Here is a 26,196-nt window from a genome sequence, read left to right on the forward strand (position 1 = left end):
TACCTTGAGAATACTCACTGCGAGGGCAGCGTTCTTCTGCAGCTTGTTATAGGGGCTGTACTTGGGCTTGGGCGGCTTCCCAGCCAGCCTGTCTTTGTGCCTCCGGCTGCTCATGTGCTGGAAGAGGAAAAGAGCCCGAGTGATGGGCACCGACCCAGGGACCGTGGCTGGGAAGCCGCAGTCTTGCTGCTGATGGGGACAAGCAGCTGCGCGAGAGCCTGACCCCCCCAGGTGCCCTGCAGGAAGATGCCGCCTCCAGGCTGCCCATTTATCCCACAGCTTTTGGACTGGGATGCACCAGCTGCTCCGGAGGGACCCTCTCAGAGCTGGGTCAGATCTCCTCCCTCTCCCCCCCCAAAACCCAAAGCCTGTTTTCTCCTCACAGCAGGAAAAAAAAAATATATCAATGTGGCCAGGACAAACATGCACAGATCCCCCTAACGCAGGGGAAGGATTTAAATGGGATGCATCCTGTAAATCCAGGCCTCCAGAGAGCCTCCTCTCCCGAGGCCATCAGGTTTTGAGAGGGGGATGCACACCCAAGACCCAGGTGCTTTTACAGAGGTCTTTGCATGCCCATGCCCCAGGCCCGTGCATCTCCCAGAGTAAAGACACGCATGAGGCTTGGCGTTCTCACCTGTTTGAGCTGGGTCTCTGAGTTCACGTAGATCTCACACACTTGGCAGTGAAACGCCTTGTTCTGGATGTTGATGCTGCCCTTGTTGCCGATCCTCTTGGATTTGTGCCCTGCCCGGGACAGGAGCTTGCCTCGGCCTCGCCGCATCTGCGTGCTGTGACCTTCCAGCATCGACTTGTGCTTGGCACCTGGGTGGCAGAGGGACAGGGACGCTCAGCAAGCATCACCTTTATGAATAAACCCAAATCACCCACAGCGGCACCCGGCAGCTCCCTCAGGACCCCAGTCCTGGCTCTGCCCCAGGAGCCCAGGCTTCCATGGGGATGCAGCAGCCCATTCCCAAACCCTTCCAAGCTCTCACGGCCCGCTGCGCTTCACAGGCGGACCAGAAACGCTCTGCTTTCCCAGTGACACCCCCCCTCCTTCCTTCCATGTGTCAGACCTTCGGAGAAATTGCTATTTTAAGCGTGATCTGGAGCTCATCGCCCTGTCCTGGGCATTAACACAGTCTGCAGAGCCGGGCACGCGTCGCCCTCCGTGCCGCAGCATCTGAGCTATGCCCAAGGTCAGAGCAGAGCCGGCTGCTGAGCCAGGAATAGCTCAGCAGGGTTATAAGAGGCAGGGAAGGAGGAACCCCCAAATCCCACACACCTGGGAACAGGGTGCTCTGTCCCACCCCTTGCCAGCCAGGGGCTGGGGAGGATGGGGGTGGGCAAGTAATTTAAGCCCCTGCTAATTCATTCTATTTTTTAAGGCATTAAGCAAGGAGCCTGCGCTCGGCGCCTGTGCAACAGCCGCAGAGGAGCACCAGCCTGTGAACGTGCTGTTTGTTTGTTCTTTTTCCCCAAATCAGTTCCTGTGCTTGTAACCAGAGCTGACAGAAGCAAAAGGACACATTTGCAGCTACACCATGTCCTGAGCCCACCCCCTTGGGGCTGGGGGTGCTGGTTTCCAGCTCCCACTGTGCCGTGGTGGTAGTGGGGGCTTTCTTTGAAAACCAGGGTGTGGGGCTAGTTGATTTTAGCATCACGTACAAGAGGCTGGGAGCTGGCACTGCAGGGGCCATGGGCACCACTGGGAGTCACCCAGCCTACAGCTGCCACCCAGCTCCAGCCCCCCCAGCCAGGCAGGGAGCACCGGGGGGGGGAAACTGGGGTGAGCCATCGCTGCGGGGCTCTGGCCCATGGAGCTCACTCAATTCCCCCAGGTCCTTCTCAAAAGGAGCAGGAGCCCCAGCACCAGGCTGCTTTGGGGGGGATTTCCTGGGCCTGCAAGAGGCAGCTCCAGGTTGGTATCAGCTGAGAGCACCGAGCTGCAACAGAATACAAAGCAGCCCCCAATCACTTGATTAAACACATCTGAAAACATCTCTTAATTAGAGACATGAACAATACGAGAACATTTGACCTTGCTAGAATTCACCCCATAAGCCGCAGCATAAGTAAAACATGACCACTTATCTTTGCAAGCCACCTTAATTAACCCTTTTTAATTAAAGCACTGTTCATTAACTCATACTGGTTCCCTGCAAGCCCGGGTGGCTCCGTTTCACTGCAGGAACACAGAGGGAAACACACAGAGCCCATCCCTGGCACAGGAGATGCCCTTACCCGTGTTGTGAGCCTCCAGCTGGGACAGGGAGTTGACGGTCACCTTGCAGGTGGGGCAGTACAGGTGCTGCTTGCTCTTCTTCCCCTCCTTCTCGCTCTCAGGGGCCGAGCCGACGCTGCCACCCGACTCGGCCGCCTGCGCCTCGGCTGCCTGCGTGGCCGGGGAGGTGACGCTGGTGGCATCCGAGGTGCCCTCGGACAGCTCGGAGGCCGGCGGGGAGCCCAGCGGCGCGGCGCTGCCCGACAGCTCCGCCGGAGCCTCCTCTGAGCTGGGCGGCAGCACCAGGCTGCTGCACTCGCCGTCCGGCTCCTTCAGGCCATTGCTTTGAGCTGGCAGGAGGGAAAAGGGGAGAGGAAAAGGGAGAAGAAGGTCAGAAGGGGAAAGTTCTTTTTTCTTGGATGGGTTTTCTGGATTTCAGAGAGCAACACCCATGCCCAAGACCGTCTCAGGCACTGCCTGCTCTCTTTTTATTCCTGCTGTGGGTGGCTCTAAACCAGACCTCTCTCCCACTAAAGCTTTTATCCACAACTCACTGCAGTGTGCTCAGCACAGAAGCCCCAAGGAGCCCGTGGCTCTGGAGGGTGCTCGCTCCCACCAGGGATGTGTGAACCCATATCAGACACCACGCTCCAGCAAGGGCAGGGAATGCTTGTTTCCTACAGCCGTTATCTCTATTTCTAAACATTGCCCAGAGACACCAAATCACTGCTCCTTTCCAAGCAGCCTCAGGCTGGGGCGCTACAACCCAGGGCCGGGTGCTGTACGGACACAGCAAAGCCCACTCCTGCCCCAGGGGCTTTTTGGGGTACTTCCCCAAAGGGGCATTTTGGGGTGTTCCCCACCATGTCAGATGCTGCAGACACACATAGTTGGGAGCAGACTCTGCTTTGATTGTCCCCATCCCAACACCCGTGATGGAGTGATGTTTAAGCACAGAAAAACCTCAAGGAAATCCCAGCCCCATGCTTCAGCTGCACATCACTGAACAAGGCTTGGACACACCAGCTTCGTCCCCCTCTCTCCATGGTCAGGATGCGATCCCAAGGTTGAAGCAGACCCACACATCCTCATCCCTCCTTCCACTCCTCACCGCTACAACTGGGCCACCAAATAAGCTCAAATACTCACAAAATGGGACTCAGGCTTCTTTTGCACCTCTTTAGCGCAAAAAAACACGAGCGATGCTGCTCCCAGCTTGTCACACCAGAGATGCTGGCATACCACAAGAGCTCATTTACTAATTCTTGTGGTGGCATTGGTGACTTGCAGCTTTACACCATCCTAATCCAACCCAAGCTGCAGCTGACCCCTGAGGGGTGCTCGGGCACAAGGCTGTGCCCACAGCTGGCAGTGGTTCGCGTTTTAACCAGGATCCTCACTGTGCTGTGGCCACACCAGCATGGTTCACCCAAACCCTGCCACACCACCCAGAACCAGCCAGATCATTGCAGCAGCCCCAGGGGTCACCGCTGCAGGACCCCCCCAGGAACCCCCACCCCGTACCTGCACCGCCGGGGTCCCCAGAGCCCTCCAGGCTGGGGGCAAAGTCAGCCGCGCTGTCCCGGCTGCTGGCCCCCGCTGCCTTCTGCTTGCTCTTCATGGCCTCGATGGCTTTCAGCCTCCGGGCGTGTTTGTGGCCTTTGTAGTGGGCTTCTGCCTGGTTCTGCAGGGGGGAGAAAAAGGGACAATGTCAGTGCTGAGGACGGACAGACAGACGGACGGGTTAACGGGGTCAGCCCCAGGCTGCTTGGACAGCTTTCCAGCACCCCGCTGAGGTGTGCGGCCATCTACCCCGCTGACATCCAACCCCCGGGATCGGGGCCGCCTCGGAGGTGATATTTTTGGCTGGGTGCAGCACAAAGCCGCTTTTCTCCTCTCACCTGATCGCCTCGCACGCAAATACATTCAGGCCGAGGTATCACTTTGCTAAGACATCGCAGCATTGCAAGGCTGAGATAAGGACCCTGCTCTGATTAAATGCATCAAGGCACTTCTAAAAGGAGCCTTCAGGAAGAAGAAAAATCATGACTTCAGAAACATACAATGAATCGCTGGCTGTAAAAATAAAATTAAAAAATACATTGGTGGGGAGGACACGTCTCCCATTGTAACCTAATGGGTGTCTAACATGCAATTTACATTCTCAGGCTCCTTTCTCCCAGAGAACGTCAAATAATGAAGTGCACATTGATGGGTTCATGCCTGCACAGAACTGATAAAAGCATCCACAAAAGAAAATAACCCGAACATTTGTGTACTTAGCAGTCAGGGACAATGCAGCATTGTCACCAAAAACAAGCCCAGTTTAGCAATTTATGGAGGCTAAATCCAACATGAATTAAGACACTGTATTGCTGAGCAGCACGGATTAATTTGCACGGCATTTTCAGGGGCCAGTTGAGGCTCCCAGTGCTGGGGAAGGAGCAACATCACTTTCTGTCCCCCCCTTGCAGCTTCCTAAGGGCTGGGAACAGCGCAGCGCCGGCCGGGTACGTGGGAAAGAAAAAGGCCCATCGGAGTGCACGGGGCTGAGCAGAGCCTCATTAGCAAACACAATCAACTCCCATCAGATAACGGGGCTTGGACGGGGCTGAGCGTCAGCCTAAGTAGGTCACGGAGCATCACACGACGATTTGTGCCCGTACGGGGGCTCCTGCAGACGTGACCCGGGGGGACACAGGCAGGGATGGGGGCAGCAGCAGCGCGTGGTGGGAAAGAGCAAAGCAGCCGAGACTCAGGGGTCAAAGGCTGAGATCTGGATGCAGCCACAAGCGTGGGTTGGAAGGGAGGTGGCACGTGGGGGCCCAGGAGCACCAACCCTCCCCGCACCGTGCTCCCAGCCAGGGTACGGCTTGGAAAGCACCGCTTTTCCCTCTTGCTGCCTTTCCCAGAGCTGCTTGGCTGCTGAGCAAAATAATTAAGCCTGGAAAAGCTGACTTCGGCTGAAAGAGCTGGATCTCCAGCAGGGCTCTGCTAATACAGCATGGCCAGGCTGGAACCACATCTCTTCAGGCACAGCAGCACTGCAGATCCAGCCTGGTGCTCCCCAGTGGGTGCAGCGAGAGCAGCCCCAGGAGCCTTTGTACTCAAGCAGATGAGCAAAGGGGGCTCAGCACCATGTCGCTGCTCCGGGAAGGCACAGCCAAGCGCAGGGTGGTGCTCCCAGGCTGGCAGCTCTATAAATAACCCCGTGCTGCTGCCTCCCCCTCTGCCCTGCACGCCACAGCACAGAGGAGCGCATCAGCTCACCGACACCGACCTTCCAGAAGCGGTTCCCTGCTGCGCGCTGCACATCCATGCAAAATGTCCCCTTGCTCACGGGGAGCCCCCTAGGGTCTCTTCCAAGGCAGGGGGGCAGAGCAGAGCCTGGTGCCACCCCCAGCTCTGCAGTCATCGGCTGTGCAAGTCCAGGCTCGGCCCAGACAACACAGACCTCAATATCCAAAGGTCTCTCTTAACACAGGACAAGGCTCCTTCCCCAGAGCTGCAGCAAGGGGAAAAATGCTGGAAGGCAGCCCCCATCTTGGGGTTTTATTGTGATTTCCCCTCCCATCCTCCCCAGGAAGGGGGAATGCAGCTGCAGGTGGTTAAGCTGTAATTCCAGCAGGAAAGTGCTCCCTTGGCCAGGGTGACCACTGCAGCCCCGTGGGGTTAGGGGTGCAGCCCAGCGAGGGGCTCTGAGCTGCTGGGGGTGCGGGGAAGGGGCCCCCCCACTCTGCACTCCCGGCCCAGCTGCCTGCAGACCTCTCCTGCCGGGTGCTGGGTTGCATTTGAATGAGAATTCCCTTTCCAACTGTTTAATCAGTTTTCCCCACAAAAGATCAGCTGTGTGCAATTCATTACTGCGGGGATCAATGAATGTTTCCTTCCTCCCTTCTCCAAGGTGGTTGATTTACTTAGAATAAAAGGCTGGGGGAGAGAAAAAACCACCTGCCACATCAGAGCTCTGGGAAGCCAACGCAGGGAAGATTATATTCAGTTCCCAAGGAGCAGATATGAACTGCACGGGCTGATAAAGCAGCTTAAGCACAACCGCCAAGGCTAAGGCAGCAGGGAACAGACCTGAACAAAACGATGAGGAGCGGAAAGACAAAAGAGCCAGTGTGGTGAATAGAGGGCACAGCAGCCCTGGGAGCGTTCAGGCCCACGAGCAAGGAGGAAGCCTCTTCCACCACCCTGCCAGTGGAAGCATCAGCCAGGGCGAGCGGAGAGCAAGGGAGAGGAGCAGCGAGGAGCTGCGCCACGTGGTGCCCTTGTCTTGGGATGCGTGGGCAAGGGGCACGTCTGCCAGCCCGCTCTGCATCCCAGTGGGGCTGTGGGATGAGAGTAAAGGCAGTTTTGCCCTTGCTGCCCCAAGCCAGGGGAAGCAGTGGGGCTGCAGAGCAGCGAGCTGAGGCAGGGCTGTCCCTGCCGAGGCGTCCAGGGCTCTCCATGCAAGCACCGACGGGGAGGCTGCAGGCGAGGGAGGAGGATGTGAGCAGCACCTCCATGGGGTGCACCTCGCTCCTGCTCAGCCCCAGGGTGCGTTTCAGGGTGCTGGCACCGGCCCTGCTTGCCCACCCAGCCCCATACCTGGGGCCAGCCCCGTGCCGGCTTACCGCTGAGTTGAACCGCAGGTGGCAGATGTTGCAGGAGATGAACTGCTTCTTCTTGAGCGGGGTGGGCACGCCGAAGGTGTGGCTGATCACCGCCTTCTGCACGGGGTCCATCTGGAAGGGAAGGAAGGCACAGGGTGGCTGGGTGGCACCGGGACCCGCAGCACGCATCCTGTGGTGCTCAGTGTTTGCTCCTGGCTTCCAGGAACAAGCCTGGGGTCTCACAGACCTCTCCGTGACCTCTCCTTATATATATTACTTTATATAAAACCTCCCCGTGGGGTGCTCTCCATCAATTCCTTTTTATTTTTTAAGCCATCCTTCAAAAACCACCAAATCCATGCTGTCATCTGGCAGAGGGGAACGACCCCCGTCCCCACCGTCTCTCTCCTCTGGGAAGTGATGGGGACGTGGAGGGGAGGGGGAATGGCACCATCAAGCCCTGCTCTCACAATGTCCCCCTCCCTCTTCCCCCCCCTGCTCCACAGCAGCCCCCAGTGTCGTGGATGGCAAATTATCAGCTTCTGTTAGAGCTCCCATCTGCTCTCCTCGATATCCCAATGACCTGGGAGGTTTCCGAGTGACTTAGCAGGTGCAGAAACCATGGTAAAAGAGGGTAAAATGAGCAACAGCCCCAAATCCTCCACGTGCGTTTTGCCGGGGAGCTGAAAAGTTCCTGTACAAAGCCAAAGGTGTGAGCAGTGCCTGGGGACACCACAGCACAGAGCTCCCGCGGTGCCAACGCAGGGGACAAGGGGACAGGGGTCCCACTTCTCCACCTGGCTCTTGCCCTGCAGCCAGCTTCACCTGGACTCAGTGGGGTGGTGGGACACAGCCCCACACAGGTGTCCAGGGCAGGGGGACGAGGGTGCCTGCAGCCCCAGGCACGTCACAGGGCACAGTGGCCATGCAAAGCCACCCCGGGCTCCCCCAGCGCCCCGACCACCCCAGGGCGCACATTTCGCCTGCTGGAATCGAATTCCAAGGCTGACGACTTTGCATCACGTCTCGGCTGCCTGCGCAGCCCCTGGTATTTCACAGGGCATGTGCACAGAGGGAGCACAATTATCTGCAACGAGCTGTGTCTTTCCACGAGACTATTCATCAGGGGCAGCGCATGGGGGCTGCCGGCGAGGCAGAAGCATGCGGGCTGATGACAGCCCCTGGCGCTTCTGTCCCTCCCCGATGCTCAGCGTCATTCCTCCGCCGAGGCTGCAAACTTGTTGGAAAAGCCATAATTGTTTTAAACAAAATGCATTTATTAAGGGAGGGGGAAATAAGAATCAGCTCTTTGTTTGAGCGTGGCTATGATCTATAATGCAAGTATTGTTCCCCTACCCTGTGGCATAGGAAGATTATCTTATCTGAGTCCTGCTGTCAGTAGAGCCTTGGGTTTTTAGGCGATCGTATTTCTCTGCAAAGCTATTTAGTTGCTGAGACAGGTGCATCAGTCTTCAAGGCACATGCCTGGACAACAGAGCCATTATCAAGACCCCAAATTCCTTTCCAGGAGTGAGCAGAATGGTAAAGGCAGGTGATTAATGAAGTGCCTGCTCGCTATGAAATTTTTGCTCAGTTACGGAATATAAATGAAGAGGCGTTCGGGGTTCGGTGGAGAACCGGAGGAACCTACAGATGGTGAAGACGCCGCTCCACCCCGACAGCAAACATCGCAGCGTGCAGTCCCCGTGCTGCACAGCACGCAGGCGGGAGCGGGGCTGGCACTCGCGTGGAAGAGCAACACCCACCTTTTCCAGGGAAAGGCAAGAAAAACGGCTCTCATCTCTGCAGCAGCCTCAACCACTGCTCCTTGGCTGGCGGCTCCTCGCTGGGACCAGGAGCTCGTTTAAATCGCCAGGGCCTCTGATGGAGCAGCCCAGCAGCCCTTCTGCTCCATCCACCGCCCCCGTGGCAGGGGGAAGATGCGGAGGGAAGGGGGGAGCAGGCACCAGGATGCACAGACGGAGGCTCTGTGGTGCAGGGACGAGCTCGATGGAGAATTCGGTGTCTGACAACGAAGGGTCCTCGATGCTACTTGCTAGCCACTTACGTGTCTATTAATTAGCGCTAAATTGCAGCCTCTCGGGAAACCTCACTTTCCATTTTGGATGCTTTGGATAAAGGAACCGCAATGGCATCAATACTGGAGGATGTTTTCTCTCTCCAATCAAGTTTTATTCAGTTCATGTTTGCTGTAATGGAGCCCGGCCAGTTTTGCATTCGCTCCACGTCTGCTGGGTGGCCCGAGGGGCCCCTGGGCACCCTTCTGTGGCCCCTCTGTGGCAGGGTGGGTGGGTGGGCACTGCCACCATGCACCAGATGGCTTTGGGAGCAGGGTGAGGTTGGCCACCTCTCTTTCTGTAGCAGGCATCTCGACGCTGGCCGTTACGTGGGTGCAATTCCTCCCCACTGACCACTTTGCTGTGCATGCAAGCTCCCTGTGACCCCAAAACCCAGTTCCATGCCCCAAACAGCCCCAGAAGCCCCACGCACCCAGCCACAACCACTTCAGCTGCCTTCGCAGCTCTCTGGCCATCCCTGCAATCCAAAAGCCATCACAAAAAAAGTGGGGTAAAGTCCCACTGGGGCAGCCTGGGCGCATGCCAGCACCTTGCCACCCGTGTGAGCAGCATGACGTGGGCACCGGAGATTTTTTGCACGATGCTGAGCGGGGCTGACACTCAAATGCCCCCCGAGAGCCCCTGTTCTTCCCATCAAATGAAAAATAACAAGCACACTGTCAACTTCTCTCTACCGTATGCAGTCTCTGCTATCTCCACGAGGAAAAAGAACCATTACAGTCCCCTGGGGACCCTGGTGCTGCAGCTTTACGTACCATCTCCCACGGACGTGGCTTTTCCCCCTGGTCTCCAGCACCTTTAACCAAGAACCCCAGGACCCAGCTGCTGCCAGAGCTGTGGGGCAGCTCATCCGAAAGCAGAGGTGGGTTTTTCAGGCACGGCACGCTTGGAGCATAAAGATCCCAGCTTTATCGCCAATTCTTATTGACTCACGTTACTTTATTTATCCCTGGATGTTCCTACCGATATAAATAGAGATCTCGGAGCCGAACTTCCTGCCAGCCGCCGGGGTCAGCACCGGGACGGAGCATCAGTTCACATTGCATCTTCTGGGGTGGTTTTGCGAGGCGCTGCTAGGTCCTGGGGATTTGCAGCATCGCAAGAGCTAGAAAGTGCCCTTTGAGCACGTAACGCGCCTTCTGTATTGCTAGGATTCTTTTTTTTTACCCTGCTGTTGTTGCTTTAAGTGGCAGGAGAGCTCAGTTTGGAAAGGTTTTGCTCACTCCAGAGTAAAACATCTGCTGGGTTCATGAGAGCCTTGTGACCTGCTCAAAGTGCAAAGCGTTCAGCTGCACAGTGGCAAACAGCTCGTGCTCTGCGCTGCTGCAAGGGGTGAGCATTACCTAGCGGCCTGGGGACAAAACCATGCCAGATCCTGCCCAGCATCACGAGCAAGCAAAGGCCAAACCTCTGCTTTCTTCTTATAACAATTCATTTATGGCAGCTCACTCGGGAAGCACTACACGATGACTCCCTCGCTCCTGCCCCCTGTCCCACCTAGCCCCCATCACCTCTCCAGCATGAGAGCATCCTCACAGGACTAAAAGCACTGGCCTTGGGATGAGCTCAGAGCAACCAGCTGAGGATGCAGGGTGCTGGCAGGGATCAGAGAGCACAGAGCCTGGCAGGGCAGCGGCCGAGCCTGTCCCTGCACAGCCGGGCGGCTCCCGTGAGTGCAGGAGTCATTTTCCAATTTTTTTTTTTTTGAAGCTCTAGAAAGCACGTGCCAAGGCAGGGGCAAGCGAGCGCCAAGCAGAACAAACAACAGTGTCTGGTTCGAGTTAGCTACTGACTCCAGAGACTAAAAAAAGGAACACAGACAAAGAGCAGCAACGTTAATGGCATAAAAAAAAATCCTCCTCTCCTGTGTTCCTGCTTGTTAGCACAGGGGAGAGACAGGCTAAAGCTGGGATTTCAAAAGAGCTTAAAGGAGTTAGATGTCTGAATCCCATTCAACAGCAACAGGAATCCGGTACTTAATTTCTGGGGCCGACTTTGAAGATCTCGGTGATAATTTGCACCTTCAGAGCACGTTTCATCTCAAAGCCACTTAGAAAAGGCTGGTGAGGATCAGGTCCCTGTTTCAGCAGGTGGGGAGGGAGTTCAGGAAAGTCCCATTTTTAGGCTTATGAGTAAAAAAAAACAACAGACATTTACCAAAGGCAGGAGCAACCAGACTGCCTGTCCCAGATGCAGGGACCCAGATGCGGGCAGCGTCCCACCCTCAGCGCTGGGCAGGATGGATACCCCTGCTAACATCCTGCTAGCCATCAGGACACGGCCTTGTGCTGCGATGTGTGATGGAGGAGCTCTACAAAGTGATGTTCAACCACCTAACCCCAGTGTTTGGTCCCACTTCAGCCCTACCTCGAAGCCCCCACCGGTAGGAGACATCCTGCAGAGACCAGGCTCACCCTGCGCCTGCCTCTCCACACCTCCTCTCTCCTCCATTTTTTCCTCTTTATTTTAAAACTAATGAACTGCTCTCCAGAGTGACTTTACCACTATCGATTCCAGGAGCAAAACCCCATTGATCTTGGTTTCAACAAACCACCTTTTTAATTTTGCTTCCCGAGGGCGACGGATGGGGCGAGAGGCAGCCTTCGAGGGTTCCTTCCTTCGCCCCACGCCGGCACCGCGTTTGCTCCAAGCTAAGGGCAGAGCAGGCGCCTTGTGTAGGTGAAGAAGAGCCCAGTAACTAAGCCAGGAGTTATCTGGCTGGGTTCAAGGAGCAGAAGAATAGAGAAGAGGGTTTTTTTTCTGGGGGACAGAGGGAGGAAGGGGTCCGGCGGCCGCAGCCCACCCGCCCACGGGGACTCACCGTGTTGAAGTTGGGGAAGAGGTTGAGTGGGGATGTCCCGTTGAGCCTGAAGGTCAGGAAGTGCTTGATGTCCAAGGAGGGGTGAAGGGGACGGCCGGGAATAGGCAGCGAAGCTAGGAGGGGACTGCTGTGTCCAGAGGGACCTGGGCAGGCAGAGGGGAGAGAGCAGCATTAGCACAGGTTGACCCCACTCATGCACGGGGACAAGGCCACCAGGACGGTCCGACACTGCTCTGACCCTTTGGTGACATGTCCCAGACGGGGGAGTTCGGGGCATCCCTCTGGCTTTTGGGTTCAGCCCCAGCACCCCCGCACGAAGCTCGACACAGCCATTTCCATTCTGTGATTCCACATCGGAGCATTGCATGCGACAGAGTTTGAACCATCTGAAGAGCAGCAAAAATCCCTCCCCCCCCAAAAAAAAAAAAGCACCCCTCTCCTGCGGGATATCCCACCGGGGGGGGCTCCCAAGCAGCCGTTGGAGAGGCACGGGGAGCATCCCAGCCACAGCTGCCCCCCCTGAGCAAAACACTGAGCTGAGGGCAGAGGGCAGAGAGATGAGCAGCCCCCAGCATGCCACGGCCCCGGCTTCGCACAGGTGTTGAATTTTGGGCCCCTCCAAGCCTCGCAGGCGCCCCAGCTCTGCCTCCCCGCTGCTATTTTGGGTGGAAACCACCCGCAATCCCCAACCGCGGCTCCGGCAACAGAGCCGCCCACTCCCCATCCAGGCTCTGCTGGCTGCCTTGCATCTTCCCCCGCAAACCAATTGTGAGCTCCAGCGTGCGGTGTAAAAATAGCCTGTGGTTATTAATAATTTTCTGTTTAAAAAGAAAACACCCGTAGGGACAAGGGAACGGCAAACAGAAGGGATCTGGAACCCAGGCATTAGTGCAAAGGCAGCAGTTTTCCATGTGGCCTGATCCATCCCCCCAGACACCTCCCTCCATCCTGCACAGGCCAGGCTGGGAGCCTGCGCCCTGGGATCAAGGAGTGGGGAAGAGTTAATAAGCCAACAAATGAAGAAAATAAAATATTAAAGGTTTCAATATGCTGTGAGCCAAAAAATCCCATTCACATCTCACGCGACTCCATCCCTCCTCCTTCAGCCCCTTTCAGCAGCCTGGACCATGGACAAGGCTATTATTATTATTATTATTATTATTATTATTATTATCTTGGTCCTTTTCCACCTTGTTTTCAGGGCTTTGCTCTGCTGGAAGATGCTTGGGGTCGCAGCGCTGCCCTCAGCCCACCCTCCCTCTTCCAGCGTTAGGAAAAGTGGAAAACCCACCAGGAGAAAAAAAAAAAAACGCAGCAGCAGGGGAGAGGAGCCATCACCCACCCCACAAACCCCCCAAAACCTCCAAAACCCCCAAATCCCCCCACACTGGCTCCTCTACCACGCAGACTTGGCTGGATGAGGAGCTCGCTCCCGCAGCGCATCGTTGCCACTCCCCCGCTGCGCTTGGCTTTCTGCCCTAAACCCGACTCCCCACTGGCAAAAACCAGGCTGGTGCCGAGAGAAAAATCTGAAATTCAAAGTTCGGGAGATTTTTCTGAATTTCTGAACGGGGAGCTCGCCGCGCTGGCCCTGCAGGCAAAAACGACCTCTTTCTGGGAGAGCGCGCACGGCCGCTCCTTCATCTGCACCGGAGCGGCCCCTGAGTCAGTCCTGACTCCGGGGGAAAAATTACATTTTGCTTCATCAGGCGTGCATTGATCGAGTTAATTCCAGAGTCGCCCAGAAGGGAAATCTGTGAAACTGCTCAAAAAATAAATAAATAAAGTAATAGCAACAGCAACAAGGGAGGCAGCAAGAGCAAGCAGAAATGGGTGAACGATGCATAATTAACCTTCCGAGGCATGAAGCAGTATTTCTGCCTCAAATCATCGGAGATGGCAGCACCCTGCACCCGGGGACCTGGCCCCTGGGGACCCCCCCTCCAGCCTGCAGATGCAGCCCCGACCGTGCCGAGAAAAGCGGTTGCAGCAAAGGCATTTGGGGCTGGATTGCAAAGGTTTCTGCTTGCCTTTCGTCTTTGCACTTTGCATTGATTGTGCTGGCCTTAAAACCTAAGATATATTACGTTCAACACTGGGAGAAACAAGAGGGCAAGCAATGCCTCTGCCCCCATTGCAGGTGACCGAATGAATGAGTTTGGAGCTCTGCGAGCAACACCCGGGTGCTGCTGCCCGGGAGGGTGCTGGGGCAGGAGAACCCATGGGTGCTGCCCACGGACAGACTATGGAAAGGACATGCTAAGCCAGCCCTCGGCATCTTTGATCCCAGTTTTGTGGGTTAATCATTTTAGGGCTGGGTCAGAAATCAGGGGTAAAAGACACAGCCTATTCGGAGAGCATGCAGAAACCCCATCCGAGATGGGACCCTGTGGTAGGAGGTAGGAAAGCCACCTTTCCTTCCAGATTTAGGTTGACAAGACTTCACAAGACACCCCAATGAATAGGAAAAGGCCTTAATCAGCATTGTGCATCTTTCTGCAGAGCCCCAGTGAGGTGCAGGGGCTGTGCAAGGAGAGGCCACGAGCCCGTAGCAGGCACAAGGAGGAAAAGCACCACTCAGCTGAAAGGGAACGCGCTGCGGCTGGCGCTGCTCGCGCTCCTGTGGCTAAAGGGAAAAAAAAAAAAAAGGAAAATAATCACGCGGCTTGGGGACAAAGTCACCGTCAGCTTCAGCTTGCCTAAACCTCAGATGATCACAAAAGCATGAGCACTAGATGCAGGGAGCAGGCAGCAAGCAGCACAGCCACAGCCCCGGTGCAAGAAGGGCTCCTGGTCACATCCTGAGCTCCCAGACCCATCCTGAGCTCCCAGTCCTATCCTGAGCCCCCAGTCCCGTCCTGAGCTTCCAGTCCTGTCCTGAGCTCCCAGTCCCATCCCGAGCTGCTGCTGGAGTGCACGGCTGGGGGGCTGCATGGTGCTGGGGGCACCTCCCCAAGGTCATGGGGCCACAACGGCTTTCACCTTACCTTTGCTGCAGGGCAGATTCCAGCAGCAGCTGCAGGCTGTATTTTTAGGTATTAATTAGACACTCAATTACGGGGATTTGCTTTGGTGAGAGTGGCAGGGCCCCTGGGTCTGTCTAGGATGACACGACCTTACCCGAGGGGACAGGCACGGCCACAGGGAGGGAACAGCACCCCCGGATGCCCAACCGGCAGCTCAGGAGCAGGATCAGTCCCCTCGCTGCAGGGCTGCTGCCAGGGCATGGGGTGGTCATGGTTTTTCCTCTCCCCCAGGTTTGGCAGAGGAGCCCCCACCTCCGCAGCAAGCCCTGCTGTGCTGGCTCCTTCTCGATGCTGCCAAAAAGCAACGAGCTCGAGGGCCCAGGGAGCGCTTTCAAAGCGCTGATAGAAGGAAGGCAGTGAGGGAGCCCTGCATTTCCAGCACAGACACCACAAAATGGCTTTGCCCCACTCCCCAGTTAGATTTTGGGGTTAGTGATGCCGAGGACACTCGAGCTGATCTCCAACCCCGCGTGCCACTGTGCTGAAGCCGTGGTGGTGGATCCTGGATGCCCATGGAGGCATCCCCCGTCTGACCCACTGCAGCGCTGGGCGCCCCGTTGCCACCCCTGGCTCTGCAGCAAGGACACGCTGCATTTCCTAAAAGAGCATCCCAGGTCTGACCACACACCACATGGAGCCACAGCTTCAGCACCACACATTCCCTCTCCAGGGCTCAGCCAGGAGCAACCGAAGCCACCCCAAAACCCCACAGACGCTCTGCGAGGGACCTTCCTAGCTGCTCTGAAGCTCAGTGCATGCCCTACCCCATGAGGCAGCCGAGTCTCAGAGCAGCCCCTGGGATTTAAAAATGCCTTTCAGACCTTTGTTTAACCAAGCCCCCGCAGGAACGGGGTCCACCGCTGCCCGCAGCCTCCCCCTGCAACCTCACTCAGCCCCCGTTCACCGCACGGGCACAATTCTGCAGTCGATTCCCTCCTGAACCCCTGCCAGGCTGCTGAGAGCAACTGCGGTGCTCCAACGCTACGTCTGCACGAACCTCTGAGCCGTGCCTTTGCGAGCAGCAGCGACACCGCTGCGGGTTTTTTCATACTGTCACAAGGAGCTGCCAAGGACCCATCTTGCAAACAAACACGGGGCTGCCTTCAGAGAGCAGCTGGCGCGGAGTCTGCACAAGACAGATGGAGACAGGAGCTGTTTATTCACACGGAAAGCCTGGCTCCCTCTCGTTCGGTAGGTGTTCTCAGCAAATTTTGGTGGTGTCTCAAATTCCTCACCCAGGGCTTTAAAGCTTTTGTCTCTGGCCAAGCGTGGACTGAATTCGCTCCGGCTATTTCTCCAGCTGGGAAACGCACGTATGTGCGCTCCGTGGTGCCAAGGGCTGTGGAAGAGGGGAGAAGGAGCAAGACCAGGGTCATATCGCTGTACCACGGCCACAGCACCCGAAACAGCCCGGGAGCACCAGCACCACTTGGGACAGACTGCCCTGGTTTTAGGAACATCAGGATTGCGCTGCCTCCGACTCCCCGAGCAGCTGAACGCAGTGAACCCGACCTGGACCTCAGAGCAGCAGATGCGAGATGCTGGAGACAGCAATGCTGCACCTGCTGTGCAGGGTTGTTGCTCCTCAACCTGAGCTGTCCCCACAGCAGGACTGTTTTTGGCAGAGCACAGCAACCTCCCTGCCCTGCTCAGCACCCATAGAGCCCCCAAAAAGTGTCTCCCCTTCTCCTGGGTGTAGGGATGCTCTGTGCTGCCTGCTCTGGCACCGATACCAGTTCCCAAGCGCAAGTGCCAGCCCGAGGCAAAGGCAAGGGGTGAACTTGGACCACCAGCATCATGGGCATTTGGGTCAAATCCTGCCAGACTGTGCACCCTGGGGATGGTGCGAACTTACCTGGGAGCGGAGGTGAGCTGAATCCAGCAGAGAGACACGGTGCTCCCCACACGCTGGAGCGTTAAGCTGACGTGTTGCTTTGGGCTGCTGCTTTGACTTTATTGCAAATTAAAATCAGTACGAAGGATCTTTTCATCCCACCCCTACAGAACTAAAGAAAACATCCCTCCAAGTTAAAAAACCACAACATTATCCCACCTAACACCCAAGGGCACAGCATGCAGCACGCGCTCCGTTCGGACTCAGTTGCAAGGCTCATGCACTAAACCTGGTGACAAAGGCACCCGTCCCACCTGTCTGCCGTGGAGTTTGCCAAGGCTTCGCTCACTTCAAGGTGAAGGAAGGGTTAAAAGAAAGAAACCAGGCTAAATGAACCCAAGTCTGTCCCAAAATAGATGTTAAAAGACTCTTTCTTTGGTTGCAAGGTTGCAGAATGCTCAGACTGCAAAGGGAGCTTCAGGACATGATGACATTTTGAAAAAACAAGGAATTCACTATTATTTCTTGGACCCTTGCTTATAATTTATTCTGTCATTGCAAAAAAAGTCCTTTTAGATATCTTTGTACATTAAACACTAGGAAAGTTAAGGTAGATCTTTTTAATATATATATATTTATATATATATTTATATATATATACATACACATATATACACAATGATGCATTTAAAAGTTACTATTTCCTCAGTGATTACAATACCATTCTTCAAATCGCTTGCTTCTGAAATGATCATGACTCGATGCCACTGCTAAAAATACCTTGTGCCGTGTGCAAGGAATACCAACAAGACACCACCAGGCATTTCTGGGTTTGCCACAGAGCTAGAGAGATGCGCTGCCTTCTCTGCATTCATTCTCGAGGCTCCAAAATAACAAAAAACAGATATTTTTGCAGAGTATTAAGTAAAAGCTGCCAGATATTGTGCAAAGGCAATGTTACATTTGAGCTCAGGAGAAGATTTGCTTTCATCTCCCCTAAAAAAAATTAAAACCAACACCCTGGAAAGGCCTCATCGCAAGGTGGAATTTCATCTGAGGTGACACCCAAGAGGAACACCTCCAGGATTTGAGATTCTGGCCAATTCAGACGTCTACTTTGGGGGATGAAGGGCAGCAGTGGGGTCGGCATGGCTTTGTGGAGCATCCCATTCCTTCTTCCCAGTGCGGAGCCGGCCACCGTCATTGCGGTGACTGGTGATGGGGAAGGAGTCATGGAGGAGGTGCTCGGGGCTGCCGTAGGACCTGGCTCCTGCCCGCAGGGCTCTGCCTTCGCCAGCCACCCCTCACTTCACCTGCGCCACGATGAAGCCAGACTCCCGCATGCTCTCGTAGTACTCGATGGCCAACGCAAAGTCAAACTCGTTGACGGCTGGCCCATCGATGGCGATCTTCATGAGGTCGGACAGCCCCTCGTCCTTCACGCAGCGCGACCGGCCGCGCTTCAGCAGCTCCCGGCCCCGACTGATCTTCTCGGCCAGGACCGAACCCAACGGCAAGGCCAAGGCGATGGCCGCGAGGATGGCGAAGTCCGGGAAGAGCTCGTGCATCTCGGAGTTGCTGTAAACCAGTTTGACACAGAGGTCCTTGAAGGACAGCTGGCTGAGGCTGAAGACGATCCGCTTGAAGAGGGGGAAATCACTCAGGGCCCTCTCGCTCACCACCACCCGGGAGTAGGCCTGCAGGAGGAAATTCAGCTCGCTGACCCCATAGCTGCCAATGTCCTCCAAAGACTGGGGGTAACACTTGGGGTTGAAGATGGCCGAGAAGGAGCTGACGGCCTCCAGGACGCTGCTGGGGAACCTGTCCAGCAGATTGCCCCGCACACTCTCCAGGTAGGTCTCCTTCAGGTGCTCGAAGTGCTTCAGGTGCACCTTGGAGCAGTTGGCCAGCTCCACGCCCTTGTAGTAAAGACGTCTCTCGCCCTCCCGGTCGTCCCGCGGGTGCTCGTTCATCTCGTTGAGGAACTCTTGGAGGTTCTGGCCACTGGCGCTCTTCTGGGCCTGCAGGGTGGTGGCCGTGGCGGAGACGATGGGTTTCAGGATGGAGAGGTCGAAGTCCTCGATCTGGAAAAAGCGGCTGAGTTTCTGGAAGATGGGGAGGACATCCAGGAGGATCTTGGTGAAGGCCACGAACTGGAACTTCTTGAGCTCTTCGCAGAGGCCAAGGGCCACAGGTGACCGCTCTGCTTCACTCTCCAGCAGTAGCACCAACGTGGGCCACGAGGAATCGATGGCTTCCACAGCTGGGAAAATAGAAGTCCAGTGGATGGCCTTGGGGCTCCCGAGGTCTATCTCGCAGAGGTCCAGGACGCTACGCAGCTCCTGCAGGCTGTTGCTTTCCCCCCTGAAGCTGGAGTAGAGCCTGTAGACGGCGTCCACAGTGGTCTCGTACTTCTGGAGGTATTCAATGCTGACGATGCTCTGGGTGGGCAGCAGGGAGCTCCCATGGGACAGGCAGTGCATCTCTGTGAGCAGTGGGCAGAGGGAGCTCAGCGCTGTCCCCACCCCGCTCAGCCGCTCAGCCACCAGCGAGGCGCTGTCGGCGCTGAGCCAGGTGATCTTCATGGTGGGGATGCCGAAGGAGCGCATCACCTCACCCACCTTGCCCGCCACCGTGGAGGCCTCCCCAGCAGGCAGCTCGAAGCTCCCCAGGAAGGTGGTGGAGGTCTGCCCGTTGCAGGGGGAGACGGTGGTGGTGAACATGGCAAGGTTGCGGTGCTCCAGCACGTCCACCGTCTCGTCCACCACCAGCCCGACAAACGGCGAGGCTTTTATCCTGTGCCTGTCCTCATTGTGCAGGACCTTGGCGATCGCTGCCTGAGCCAGTTAAGGATGCGCAGGGCAGGTGGGGAGGGAAAGAGAAATACAAATGAACTTTAAAAGCACATGGGAGATGTGCAGCACCCCTGGCAAAACCAGCTGCAAGGCACCCATGCTCAGATCTCCCCAAAAGCAGCGCAAGGTCCCAAATCTGAGAAGCCCCTAAGCACGTGCTTGGCTCCCACTGGCCACTGGGCACCCGCCTTCAAAGCAAAGCATTGCCCGGAGGAATCGAAGCCACTTTTGCTCATGTTTTAAGCTGCTTGCTGATTTAGGTGCAACAGCTGGGGATCTTAAATGCAAGTGCCTACGAATTGCTCTCAAACCCTGAATTCAGATGTCGGCAAATTCTGCTTTTGGTCCCTCAGGTATTTTTAGGAGCTAGAGAAAGTCAATGAGACATCGGCACATTTGAACTGCAACTTCAGATACATGCTTGAAATTGGAATGTTTTAGCACCCATTTCTGGATGAAAATATTTCCCTAATTTGTAGCTTAAAACATGGAGCAAGTCCATCAGTCACGGCTGTTTGGCACGGGAGTACCAAACCCAGCTTTCTCATGGAAAGAGCCACGGAAAGCATCTCTGCAAACCTTATTTAAAGCCGTGCAATGCTCCCGTGTCCCACCATTCAGCTCACAACTTGCTGTGGCTCGCTTTTTGCTCCGTTCCATCCAAGTGCACAGCAATAGCACTTAAAGCAGCCACGAGCGCTGAATCACACTGCAAGAGCAGGTTATATTATGGTTGTGTCCGCAGACCTCAAAAGCAATTTTGGCCTAATAATGCTGTGCGAGTTGTATATACAAGTCAACTCCCTGCTGGAAATTGCTTTCTCTTTTCTAATATGCTGCCTCGTGTTTCCTCTGGCCGCATCCCAAGCAGCGAGTTAAGGTCATCTGCTGTGGGCTGAAGGCAGCCAGCTCCCTGCATCCTCCTCCCTCCCCACTTCCTCAGGGCTCCCAAGACCCTGCCTGTGCCAGGAGCTCATTAAGACACCTAACCCCTGCTTCTTCAGCTGTGACTCTGTCACTTTAGCGCTTTTCAAGCAAAGCATGGGCAGGAGCGGTAATAAAACTTTGGGGCCTCTCTCCCTTCTTTGCTCCATTTTAGCCATTTCACGGAAATGCCGCCGGTTCAGAGGGAAAACTTTCTCTGCAAGTGCAAACGCTGTAAGTAGCACTCCAGGCTGAGAAATCTAATTAGTGGATTTAGCCTATCTGCAGTGAAATAGGGCTCTTTATATATCTAAAAAGCCTGGCAAACTGCCAAGCTTCACTAAAAAAATTAATTTGATTTTAACAGGCATGAACCATTTGTAAAATTCAAAAAAATATATGTATCCTTTCTAAACTCTCTGGCTACTCGATCTTTCTGATCACTCGGTTTAGGGCAAAAGAGGAAAAGCCCACTGTGCTGGCATGCCAATTGAAGTCCCGAGCTTTCATCCTTCAAGCCTGCAGCAGCAACTCGCAGCGATGGGCATCGCGCTCTGACAGCAGGAGTGGCTGCTCCCAATCCCTGTGTTCTCTTAAGGCACACACATGGCTGAGAGCCCCCGGCTCCCTCGATAGAGCCCATTGCTTTCTCTAGCCCCTTCGTCCTCCTGAGTTGTCAGATCAGGGAATGACACCAGCAAGGTGCCATGTTTATTATTTTTTAATGTGGAAGCACTTGCTGTCAGTCTCTACTGAAAATACGGGAAAGCTGGACGATCACCTGGCTCCAGCACCCATCCAGGTGGGATCAGAACAGCCAAGGAGCTAGCTATAATCTTGTCTCTCCTTGCTTCCCGCAGTCCCTGCTGCAAAAATGCATTTTTTTTGGCCCTGGTGAGGCAGAGCACACACTCGCCTCCAGCCCTAGCCCATGGGATGGGAGCATGTGCCTAAGGCTCCTGTTCACACATGCAGCAGCTGAAGAAAATCCGGCGATGCCCGACACAACGCAAGCTCAGGGGTGCTGCAAAGCGCGGAGCTCCCAGCACGAGCCCCAAAACCTCTTTGCTGCGTGCCACGGGAGCTTCACAGCATGGTCCAGCCCCAAAACAGCCATCGAACACCACGGGCGAAGAGACCCCCAGCCCATCGTACACACCTGCATCTCCCTGACGCTGCTGGGGTGGTAGTACTCGCTGTGCTCGGAGGCGAGCAGCGCCTGGCACAGGTTGAACTTCTGCAAGTCCAGCAGGGAGGAGCACTTCTCCTCCGGGATCTCCTCCTTGGCCATCCAGTAGACGGTAGTGAGGATGGCCACCTTCGCCGGGTTCACCTCCACCTTGAGGACCGAGCGCAGCTCCGGGTGGCCGTGGACGCGGGCCTCGAAAGCCAGCTGCTCCCGGTTCACCGCCAGCGCCTGGCGGTGGGCGCCGGAGGTGACGTGCCGCAGCAGGGCATGGCGCTGGAAGTTGTCCGTGCCCACGGTAAAGGCGTTCTCCGCTTTACCGTGCTTGTTCTTCACCAGCGCCTGCCGACACTCTATGCAAAACATGAGTTTCCGCTCATAGTCAAACTCCAGCCAGGTAAATTCTTCCTTCCAGTGCTCATTGAAATAGCGCTTACACTTTTTATTGGAATTAGAAGTTTCCCCAGCTGGCTTTTTCCCTGGAGGCACCATATTGCTGTGGCTGGGAAATCAAACACTACGGTTGAACTGAAACGTGCCTTGGAGGAGCAGCCTCTACATTTAATTTAGTAAGGAAGGTCTATTACCACTTTCCTGGTTCGACTGGAGACGAAAGAGACACAAGGGGAAAGGGATTAGGGCCCTCGCAATCCTCAGGCTTTGCTAATTTTTTTTTTTCTTGCCTGCTATCGGGGAGCTGCAGTGACACGGCGGTGGCAGGGGTGCTCGGAGGGCAGGACCCTGAGCACTTCTTTTGGTGTCCCCAGAAGCTCTAGGTGCCTGTGGTGGGACCCGCATGCACGGCACGGTCCTTCACCTGACCACAGGGCTGTCTGAATGCACTCCCAACCAGACCAGACCTTCATGCTGCAGCCAACGTTTGGAGGGTATGGAAGCTTCAAAGCTGGCTTTCAACAAAATGTTACAAATCAGAGTGTTTGACCCCCCGAGGAGAAAACACTCGATTCCCCAAACTGCCAGGAAGGACTGAAGCACCTTGTTCACCTCCTCGGGTAGGCAGCATCTCCCAGGCTTGCAGGGAGCCTTGTCCTGGCCAGATTTTGAGCTGAACCCAGATGGCTTTGAGGCCAAGGACCAACTCAAACACATGCCGAGGGCCTGCGTGTGCGCGTTTTCATTCCTTCCTTGCTTGCCTTTATTTCAGGAAGCCACTGAACCTGCACTGACTTTGGGGTCAGGTACAGACAGTGCTCCCTGCGTAGCCAGTGCCACCAGCCTGGCTTGTTCCCAAGGGTGGGGAAGAGTGGAGGAAGAGCCAGGACTCTCCAGCATCTACAGGAGGCTACAAAGCACCTGAGCATGTCTTTAAACCAGTTAGCTCAAGTATTTAAGCAGCCGCTTAACTCCCTACCTGTACTTAAGCCCCACCGAGACCAATCCTTGTATTCCTTCAGGAACAGGACTGAAAAATCAAACTGAGCCTCAATAAAGGGAGGAGGAGGAACCCAGTGCAGAGTGGGGAAGGGGAGAGAACCAAAGCAGGGGGGGGAAAAGGAAAGAAAACACTCTTCGGCAGCAGGTCGCCAGTGCAAGCCAGGAAACACTCAGTGTAACTCACTGAGAAACCCACAAGGATTTGGGGTTTTTCTAAAGAACAAAACCCCCAAGGACTGGAGCCATTCCCACAGCCATCGTGGAAAGCCTCAGGATTTGGAGCTGGAGCAATGCCCCAGCCCCCAGCTCTGCTCTGCTTGCAGCCACCCCTCGGCATCGCTGGCACCGCACCGCTGCCCTCAGACCCTTGTCCCCTGCACCCTGCCACCCCCCGGGGGCTGCAAAACACCCTTCATCGAGAGGGTGAGGAAGGGGCAAGCTTCCTCCTGACGCAGGGAATGCAAAGCTGTCCGGGCTTGCAACAGGCATGCAGATTCCCTTTCCTCGTTAAGCCTATTTAACGTAACTGCTTGCTTCGCTCCCCAGAGCCAAGCCTCCCTCCTCACCGCACGCCTCTGCAGCACGGTGCAGCCGGGAGCGGTCAGGGGGTGATTCCCAGCACTGGGCAATCGCGTGCAAAGTTGTTGCAGCCTCGTCCTCCTCAGGCCGGTGGAAAAGCCTCACCCGCAGCCACTAAGTGCATCTGCTCTGCAGTCCGTTAATTAGGAAACTGCAAGGGCTTTTGTGAGAGCCGGAGCCAAGCCCCGTCTTGCTAAATGTTTCCTCTGCGGTTGCCAGCGCCTGTTGGACGCTCCCCGGGGAACGCAGGCTCTGTCTGGGTGGGGAGCGCCCTGGTGCCCCCCCCGCCCTGTGCCTTGTGCAGGCTCCAAAACTTGGCTCGTGGTCTTGGTGCCCACCTGCCCTGAGCCCTGAGCCCCTAGGCTGGGTGGGCATCGAGCTGGGTGCCCTGGCCGCAGCAGGGACAGTGCACAGTCCCCAGACTGTCCCCTTGCCGTCACCAACCACACTGCACCCAGGCACTCGTCCCAGCAAGAAACTCATCCTTGGACAGAAAAAAAAATATAAAAATATATCTATATATATACACACATATCAGTGATGGGTCTGGGGGTGCACAGGGCCCATGCAGCCCCGCTGGGGCAGGGCAGGGGACAGTGCAGGGGCTGCTGGCGATGCAGCCGCATCCTGTGCACCCTGGGGCAGCCCCTGTGCACATGGGCTGGCTCCGCTGCCCCTGCTGCTGCCCGCGGGGAGATTTTAGCACTGTGTGTCCTCAGGAGCAGGTAGCGTGCTGGAGGGGATGGAATTCAGCCGGGAAGCAGGGGCGTTAATATTGCACCCCAGCTCCTGCATGTGCTGCTCCCGCCAGGAGCACACAGGCTGGGCAGGAGCACTGTCTGTAAGGAAGTTTGGGCAGGATTTATTTGCAAGACAAGGAGCCCCTGCTGGGACGTGCATGCCCCAGGCCCCTCAGCCCTGGCCGTGTCACTGAAATGCCCGCCCGGCTCCAGGCAGAGCTTTGCCAAGTGCGAGCAGAGCCGCATGCAACTCCCCCAGCTCCCCGGCCCCGCACGCCCACCCTCCCTCTACACATACGTACCATGGAACCGCTGCCATGAGCTTTGGGGCCAGGGGGCTTGCAAACTTCCCAAGATTTTGGTTTTTATATAGGAAAAAAAAATCTGATTTAAAAAAAAGAAAACAACCAAACGCAGAAAAACAACGCAAAGCCAAAAAAAATAAAATAATCCCCCAGATGCGGGGCAAAGCACCACACTCACACATACACCCCCCCCCCCCAGCCCCGGCGGGGCTCCCCGCTCAATGCATGGGGCGGGCGCCCCGCGGGCGCTGCCGCGGCCCCGAGCGCGGCAGCGGCTGCGGGAACAAAGCCTGCGGCTGCCGCCCGTGCTCACGGCAGCATGGGAGCAGCCATCTTGCTGCGAGGACTGTCTGGCTCCACCGATGCTCCCGGCAGCCAACGGCGGCAGTGGCCACTAGCGGCAGCCGGGAACGGGGAAGGCCGCGTGGCGGTGGCCACGGTTCGGCCACGGTGGCCACAGCGGCTGGGCGATGGGCTGCGGTCCCTGGGGATGCGCTGCTTGTGATCCCCAGTGGGATGCTTTCCTGCAGGATGGACGGGGGGGAGATGGTGATGGGTGTGGGGTACCCGGCTTGTGGCACCCCCTGGGACGCCCCCAGGCTGGGCGCACGCGGCAGGATGCGGTGCAGGAGGCTTTGCACCCACCTGGGTCTGGGCAGAGCCAGGGAGGCGCAGGCAGAGCCAGGACACGAGCACTGCTTCAGCGGGCAGCTGTGGGCAAAGCAGCCCTCCAGCCCTGCCACAAGCATTGAACAAAAATTTGGGATGAGTCCGTTTGCTGCCATTGCACTGGGGGGCAGCCCGAGCTGCTGCTGAGACCCCGTTATCTGCTGGTGGCCTGGAGCTATGGGACTTGTGTTGGCATCTCCACCCCAGTGATATCCAGCAAGCACGGGGCTCCATTTACACCAAAAATCTTTCAGCGTTAAATGCGGGTGCAATTTAGAGCCACTCAACCTCTTCCAAAAAAAAAAAAAAAAAAAAAAAGGATTTTCTGCTACCCTTGCTGTCCTCCAAACAAGACTCCCGAGGCCACTAAAACCCCAAAGAGCACCCACGTCCTGCAGGAGCCACCAAGGGACCCTCCCTGCCCCTGGTCCACAGTGCTCGGTGCCCACAGAGGATGCTCTCAGCCCTGCCTCCACCTGCTGCTGGTGCAGAGTCAGGCCCCGATAAGCACCGCGGCCCCACGGTATGTGCCTGGATTAGGACTTGCTTTGTACCTGGCTCCGCACACCGGGGAGGGGATGGCAGGCGGCCCCGGAGTAAATTCCTCTTTCTTCAGGCTTCTCGACATGTCCCGGGGCAAGAGGCTCCTTTCTGCTCTCAGGACATTCCTGCCTGGCCACCTTGGCTCAGGGTTAATGCTTACAGGAGCTGGGTGAAACCAGAGACCGGGTTTCCGGGGCTGAAAATATGCACTATTTATTCTTGTGCTAATGCAAGTGAGAAAAGAGGACTTAAGGTTTTTAATCAATTTTCAGGCTGCTGCGTCCTCTGCTTTGCAGCTCCTGGGGACAAAAGTGCAGAAGTCAGCTGGGCTGTCTGGGCCAGCAGCAGGCTGCATTTCCACCCCATTTCCAGAGGGAGCAGCCCAGTCTGACCCC

General features: G+C 56.1%; 2 protein-coding genes across 3 annotated transcripts in view; both read right to left on the reverse strand.

Moving 5' to 3' along the window:
* ZNF385C (zinc finger protein 385C) overlaps positions 1–26,196 on the reverse strand; it is a 78,733-nt gene that overhangs the window by 726 nt on the left and 51,811 nt on the right. The window contains 6 exon segments of the mRNA XM_050715432.1: positions 4–117; positions 638–825; positions 2,248–2,577; positions 3,752–3,911; positions 6,847–6,957; positions 11,746–11,888. Of these exon segments, the coding sequence (XP_050571389.1) occupies positions 4–117; positions 638–825; positions 2,248–2,577; positions 3,752–3,911; positions 6,847–6,957; positions 11,746–11,888 (1,046 nt within the window).
* C25H17orf113 (chromosome 25 C17orf113 homolog) lies at positions 17,249–24,820 on the reverse strand. 2 transcript variants are annotated; one of them, XM_035568524.2, is made up of 3 exons: positions 24,587–24,820; positions 21,544–22,072; positions 17,249–19,442 (listed from the first exon to the last, which is right to left on the reverse strand). In XM_035568524.2, exons 1-3 carry the CDS (start codon positions 24,769–24,771, stop codon positions 17,910–17,912), a joined length of 2,247 nt encoding a protein of 748 aa, XP_035424417.1. In that variant the 5' UTR covers positions 24,772–24,820; the 3' UTR covers positions 17,249–17,909. The 2 variants fall into 2 exon arrangements, with proteins under 2 accessions (XP_035424417.1, XP_035424418.1); XM_035568525.2 differs by having other exon boundaries at positions 21,544–22,173.

This window comes from Cygnus atratus, chromosome 25, assembly GCF_013377495.2.
Source record: "Cygnus atratus isolate AKBS03 ecotype Queensland, Australia chromosome 25, CAtr_DNAZoo_HiC_assembly, whole genome shotgun sequence".
In the NCBI taxonomy this organism is placed as follows: Eukaryota; Metazoa; Chordata; class Aves; order Anseriformes; family Anatidae; genus Cygnus; species Cygnus atratus.

Excerpts from the sequence above, each read along its gene's own strand:
- C25H17orf113 (XM_035568524.2), bottom strand. The coding sequence starts at position 24,771 with ATGTGTGAGTGTGGTGCTTTGCCCCGCATCTGGGGGATTATTTTATTT. Across the intron at positions 22,073-24,586 it reads CTCATGGCAGCGGTTCCATG|CCACAGCAATATGGTGCCTC; the intron begins GTACGTATGTGT and ends TTGATTTCCCAG. Across the intron at positions 19,443-21,543 it reads GCAGCGTCAGGGAGATGCAG|GCAGCGATCGCCAAGGTCCT; the intron begins GTGTGTACGATG and ends TAACTGGCTCAG.